This window comes from Phacochoerus africanus, chromosome 1 (genome assembly GCF_016906955.1).
Source record: "Phacochoerus africanus isolate WHEZ1 chromosome 1, ROS_Pafr_v1, whole genome shotgun sequence".
NCBI classification, from domain to species: Eukaryota; Metazoa; Chordata; class Mammalia; order Artiodactyla; family Suidae; genus Phacochoerus; species Phacochoerus africanus.
Window position 1 is genome coordinate 163908955 of NC_062544.1, and position 6654 is coordinate 163915608.

Sequence of the window (6654 nt, forward strand, 5' to 3'; positions counted from 1 at the left end):
TTAAGCTGGGGTACATGTACTACTCAAAATATACCTAGGCACTAATGCTTAGGTCAAAAGCTACAGGATGTGGTCAGGCTGCCAAAGAGAATTCCTCGCCTGCCTGTTTAAGCACTAACACCTTGGAAACGCATATGCTTTTCTAGGGACAAAATGTAAAACTCAAGCGAAACTGTAGTTGAAACTGTCCGTAGTTGAACTTGTGGTTGCAATTCTGACTGTTTGAATCTAATCCTCCTTGTTCTCCCTTTCCCATGCTTTCTGACTTTTTTACTTCTGATACTTTTTCTATATAATTCCTCCAGATTATTACTTTTTTTTTCTACAACAGGATTCATAGGTTACAACGCAAAGACCTTAAAAGAGAAAAAAGGTGAAAGAACATTAGTTCACTTTGGCTAATCTTTGGAGATATAAGCATTTAAGCTCGCATTTTAAAAAGAACTTGATTATACTATGTATAAAATGCAGACACTTAATGACATCACAGTTTAGGCACTTTGGATGAACCTTGCTTCATGATAATATGAACACTACTAACCTTCCCAAAGTGATTATTAGTGTCTTTATTAATTAGTCATGATGATTAAATTTTCCACTCTTTGTACGTATGCCTGCTCTCCCTTTACCCAGATTATACATTAGACTTTCTAGTTATTTTTATCAATAAAATTCACACAGGCCTAGGAGCAGGCTGGAAAAAAGAAAGAAACCGATTGTGGGTAAATTAGTATGTTAACTGAAATGCATTGCTCTTAGGCTAATGAAAGGAGAAAAGAACCAAACTTAGTGGCTTAGGACATTGTGCTTATGGCCGAGGACAGAGTTTGGTCCCTGGCCAGAGGGCCTTTCTGGTGCTCCTACCTTTGTTTCACCAGCAAACAAAAGGGTAACAGCTGTAATAATACGGATGGTTCCTTGCCCAAAGTCTTACATGCAAAAGGTGCTCAGTGATCACCAAAGGGATTACATGAACAAATGAATGAAAATCAACTCAAAGGACCCTGACAGAGTGAAGTTAGCAGTGCAGACTTCAACAGATGAAGAACAATCCAAGAAGACAAAAAATACTTAAGTAGCTGATAACATTTTGTTTATAGTTTTATAGTCTAAATTCAAGGATAGCCACCTCTTGCTTTGCTCTGTTTTACAATTATAAGGAAATCAATGAAAGGCAGAAAAAATCTGATTAGTGTCAGTGCGCTTGGCCAGGTGTCATAGCCATGCCAACTAGTAAATGCAATTGAGCACACAACCAATCCCCACATTCTAAGTCTGTCACCTTAGACCAACAGTATAACCTTGAAATGGAGGTAACGCCTACTGTACCTGCCTCCCCCTATAGATTTGTGCAGATTAAATCAAGTTGTGAAGAGGTTTGAAGATTAAAATCCCCATTTATTATTGCTGTTAGCTCTCAGATTCAGCACCAAATCAGAAAAATTTACAAAAATCACCTCCATCCCCAAATTTTGCATTCTTTAGAACGATTCCCCTGAAGTAGTATGATGAATTAGGTAAACGGTTTTTGACTGCAATCACTTACAGGCAGGATTTATGAATGGAAACGTGGGAAGGCCACTCTGGCCAGCTCTGGAGCCCCATGCTTTTCTTCCTGGACTATTTATAGAAAGGGTATGGCCAGGGGACCAGAACACATTTATTTTTACAGGCCAGTCATGACATGAAAGAAGAACTCACTTCCTCTCTCTGGGAAGGTCACCCTCTTCACCTGAACGTGCAGATACAAGGGCAGGGAGGAAGGGAACCCTCCCCCTACCACCACCTTTAGACACATAAACCAGCATGAGTCAATGCCAGAGACCGACCCACAGGGTGACAGGCATGGAAGTCAGACACCCTCATTTCCCAGGCGTGACTCTCTGATGCTGCTCCTTGAGATGTCATCTAGATCATGACTAACAAGTAAAAATAAAATGCATTACATAATAGGCTTCAAAATTCTGTCAAAATAGGTTGTACAGAGATAAGGGAGTGCACTCTTCTTTATCATTTGTCCTGCATTTCCAACAGCTGAACACAATCAACTAAGACAGAATCTTAAAGGATGTTGCAAAATGGAGAGCATGAAAAAAATCCTTTAAAAGCAATTTTATTCTGATTGCCGTATTACCCCTGAAATATGTAAGATACCTGCAGAGTTCCATGCAAATGTGGAGGCTGAGTAAACATTGGCTGATTCTAAAATATCATCATTTATCTTGACAGAAATCCGATATAACTGGGCAAATAACACATACGGCTTCACAAATCATCCCTGGCATACAGACCATAGTGTATACGGTACCTATTAGGAAACATGAAGTGAAGCCAAACCACTGTTTTCACCCAGAATGTCCTTTGTCAATGTTGCATGTGGTATATAAAAATGAAGGTGGAACCAGAAAGAGAAAGCACAGGAAGAAAAAGGCAAAGGGAAGGAAAGTGTGTCCTCCCTCTGCTGAAAGCTTCCAGGGTAAAAGTGTGTCATCTTACTGGGCTCATGCATCATAATCACTTGAAAATGATATGGGTATAATTTTATCCTTAAGTGGCCTCTGCTTAAGGACAAAGACACAGGGTGACAAGAGAATTCCGTTCGAGGATTCAGAAGGTCGCCAACCACAATTTAAAATGGCAAATAGCGGGTTTATTTCTTGTTCTCAAACTCATCAACCCTTGAAAGTTTGTCTCTAGAAAGTTTCTCTTGAAAAAGGAGGTTCCTATTTTACAAGGAAGATCCAAAATACTCCTCAACCTGTTTTTCTAGCTTCCAAACCAACATTCTTTGGGGCTCCAGAAGAGACAACAACATACAAATGAGTTTGCATGTAGAAATAGCCTGATTTCCACCACTGTCCTTGAATACATGTACCGAATTAAGTTACGGCTGAGGAATAACATCCGTGGTGGGCACAAGTCTCTGACTCTGTAACCTCACAGGAATCTCCTTGCACTTGGCCAAAGATGAGACACTGACACCCATCAGCAAACGTGCAAAGTGTATTTATGATCCCATTACGAGCTCCTAAGTTAAATATAGTCATTTATAAAGTTAACTTCTGAGTGCAAATGAACACACAAGGATACTGGTTGCTTCAGGGAATTGTGCCCAGCTTCTCTGTTTACAAATACAGTAGCAATTAAAAGCATAAATAAAAACGGCAAGCTTGGCAGGAGCGCCGGCCTACCAGTGCTGAGGTAAGTGTTCATCTATCTCCTGTGCTTGATCTAAATTATACCATGAAGTCAAAACTTACCAATTCAATGACTTATTTGGCTCTTAACCAAAAGGACTTTTCAGGAGGTGTGATAAGTATTCAAATAAGCCACCTGTATTAATCTAGAGTAGCCCTCTGAGGTCCACGACCACGTTTATGAGAAATGTATGTAACACTGGCCAATGTGGTTGTCAGAGAGGATCTCAGGAGCATGTTCCCTAATTTGTCAATGACTTAGGGTGACCGCCATTCATCTCCATGGTCAGGATCCAAGTGAGACTTCAGTGCTTGACTAGACAAAGGTAATCCTACTTAACTCAGTATTTTCAGTTACAACTCAAGTATTATACTCTTTCATCATATAACTGCCTTTTTAAAAATTCTTGAATATAACAATTTTAATTTTAAGCAAGGCTAGAGACCATCAGTCCAGAACATAGTCCTCTCGCTTTCCCCATGGCTGCACTAGGAACCACAGCCACATCAGTGGGTTGCTTTCTCCTTGTAGAGATGCCAAATGCTCTGCCTGTCCTGGTAAGCCACTTCCAATCCTACCAAAAACTTACAACCAACACCATCTTCCTTCCCTTCTGGGTGGAAGGAATGTTAAACCTTGATTTGCAATAAGGTAAGAAAAGTTTACTCCTACTGCTCTCCCCATGCAAGAAACTATTGTTTGAGGACCAGTCATTTGGACATTGCTTCAAAAGGCACATTTATCCCAGTGGCAATGTAAGTCAGTAGAGAAGGAAATAATAAGATTGAAAACAAAACAAAAAATAGAATGGGTTTTGTGGAATACACTAAAGTAAATAGAAAACCCAGGATCGAAACAAACCACTTAGCTTCACCTAATAGTTTAACCAGAGTCCCTAAGGTAGAACAATTCACAGTTGTAGTATGACACACACAGGCCTTCAAAAAATACTGTTTAAAAAAGCAGCCGAGAAGTCTCAAGCAGCTTGCCCTGGTGTCCAGTTCAAGTGTATGCAATGCAGAAGGGCTGCAAAATTCAAAACTACATGACAAAGAAAAATCAGTGCAGATCACAGGCTTTGATAAATTATGAGAAATCACTATATATATTACTATTTAAATAACATCTGAGAAACATTTTGAAATAATTAACGTGAGTTCACATTCCATGCATTTTCTAGCAGGTTAAGCCCTGGGTTTCTGTCTCTGTGCTCCTTTCCTACAACGTTCTATTCTTTAACAAATCCATGCATTCCTCAGACTGAAATGGAAGTACTCAGGGATTTTGTCTACTTACCCTCTTTACTGCATGCCTGATCTCACAAGGGCTACTTGTTATTACCTCTGGCAGAGAAGACGATTGGAAAATCGAACTGTTAGAGGTTTTATTGGGGGTTTTATTCGCTGCCTTAGAAAAATCCTTGGATGTCACAGACACCACTTGAATTTTTTCCCAGGATCAAGGACCAGTGGCCTTCTGCCTCCTGCTTGCCCCATCTCCCTCTTCCAAAGCCCCAAGTGCATTGAGACGCCCCCACCCCCGTCGCATTGGACTTTTTCTCTGTTGTTTTGCAGCACCCTCCTCGAGCAAAGAAGAAAACACAACAAAACTTTAAAACAAACCAACAACAGCAACAACAGAAACTCCATACAAACAAGTGGGCGAGCTGGCAGCCTCCTCCAAGGCAGAGGCTCACTTTTTACTGCAGAATTCCGAGTTGTTCAGGAACTTCTTGATGACCAGCCCCAGACAGACGACCAGCAACAGCATGTAGCCCACAGTGCCACAGAAAGTGGGCGCATCGGGTGGCGCCTTGAGGAACTGGCGCAGGCCCTCCTCCACGTAGTACACCTGGTCGTAGATGCTAAGGAAAGTGAAGATGTGGAAGAGCTGGTGGCTGTGGCCAATGATGTCGAAGAGGCCCGGCTGGATGCGCTCGGGTATCTTGCTCACGTTGAAGAAGGCAGCCACGACCAGCCAGAAGTAGCGGCGGTAGAAGTGTACAAAGAGCGTGGGGTTCTCGCCGCGCAGGTCAAAGAGCCAACTCTCGAGCATGATCGGGCAGGCCATGCTGAGCGGCATGACGAAGACAAAGGTGCGCAGCGCGAACGGGTAAGAGCACCAGTCAGTGCGGCTCTTGCAGCAGGCCACGGTGCAGGCCACGGCCAGTACGAAGGCCACAGGCAGCACAAGGGCGCGGTAGGCAGCGATGAGGCCTGTGCAGTCCACGTGCCAGCCCAGGCGCTGCTGCACATACGGGGTCATCACCCTGGCATCCAACAAGCTCAGGCCCGGCAACAGGTAGTAGTAGTAGGCCACAGTACTGCCGAAGCCATAGTAGCTGATGGACGCGTAGTCCAGGTAGAAGAAGGCGGCGCGCAGGCGTAGCGACAGGCAGCTGAACACATGCGCCGTGCAGCTCATGGCGAAGGTCAGCAGCACGCCCGACGCGTAGCACCACAGCGGCAGCAGCCATGGGTGGTGGAAGGGCACATCGCGGCCACTTAGGAAGAACAGGCGGCAGAACTTGCTCAAAAACAGCAGCAGCGGGATGAAGTGCGTCCAGAAGTTGAGCGTCTCGTTGGTAGGCTTCAGCACCGAGGCTAGGCACTCCTGCGCGGTGCATGGCAGCCGCCGGTAGCCGGACAGGATGAAGCACTCCACGAAGTCGTCGGGCACCTCGTCCCAGCGCAGCAGCGGCTTGGCGGATGCCGCAGGGTCTCCGGAGGCCGAGGGGTGGGAGCGCGAGGCGGCCTCTGAAGCCGCCGCGGTCATGCCAGGCGGGCCTTTTGTGCCCGCGCTCCGGGGCTGCAGGCGCCGCGGCATGGTGCCCAGGGCTTGGCTAGGGCGCGCACAGGCGACCTCTGGCGCCGGCACCAGCGCGCTCGCCAGTCCCCGCCGGCCGCCGTCGGAGCCTTTGTGCACGCGCCGGGGGCGTCGCTGCAGGTTCCAGAAAAGACCTGAGCCTCTGAGCAGCCGTTCCTAAAATATAAATAAATAAAAATAACCATCAATTTCGAAGTCGCGCAGCGACCAGCAGGAGCGCGCGGGGCTCGTGGGCCCCTTCACCAGGCTCCCTGCTACCGGCTCGCGGCCGCTCGCGCTGCGGCAGCGGCGGCGGCGCGGCTGACTGCGGCGGCGGCGCTGCTGCGGTGACTGGGCATCGCGCGGTGCGGGCGCAGCCGCCGCCACCGCCCCCGGCGCGGGAGGCGGGGATGTGGGAGCGGAGGCGCTTGGAGGGAGGGAGGCACAGGCGCACCCGGGCCTCCCTGGCTAGTATTTCGCGGCCGCCTCGGGCAATAGAGTTGTCCCCCGTCTCGAGTTCCGTACCATCCCCCTTTCTCGGGTCGCAGAAGCCCGAGTTGGCCCGTTAATGATTGATGCGAGGGCCGAAGGCTGCGCCCGCGACTCGGCAGCCCGCGTCGAGGGCGAGGGTCGGCGCCGGGATTCGAAACC

General features: G+C 47.0%; 1 protein-coding gene across 1 annotated transcript; it reads right to left on the minus strand.

The window, feature by feature from the left end:
- Positions 1–3911: 3911 nt before the first annotated feature.
- PAQR9 (progestin and adipoQ receptor family member 9) lies at positions 3912–6349 on the minus strand. Its single transcript, XM_047783995.1, has one exon. It carries the CDS (start codon positions 6022–6024, stop codon positions 4891–4893), a length of 1134 nt encoding a protein of 377 aa, XP_047639951.1. The 5' UTR covers positions 6025–6349; the 3' UTR covers positions 3912–4890.
- Positions 6350–6654: the final 305 nt, after the last annotated feature.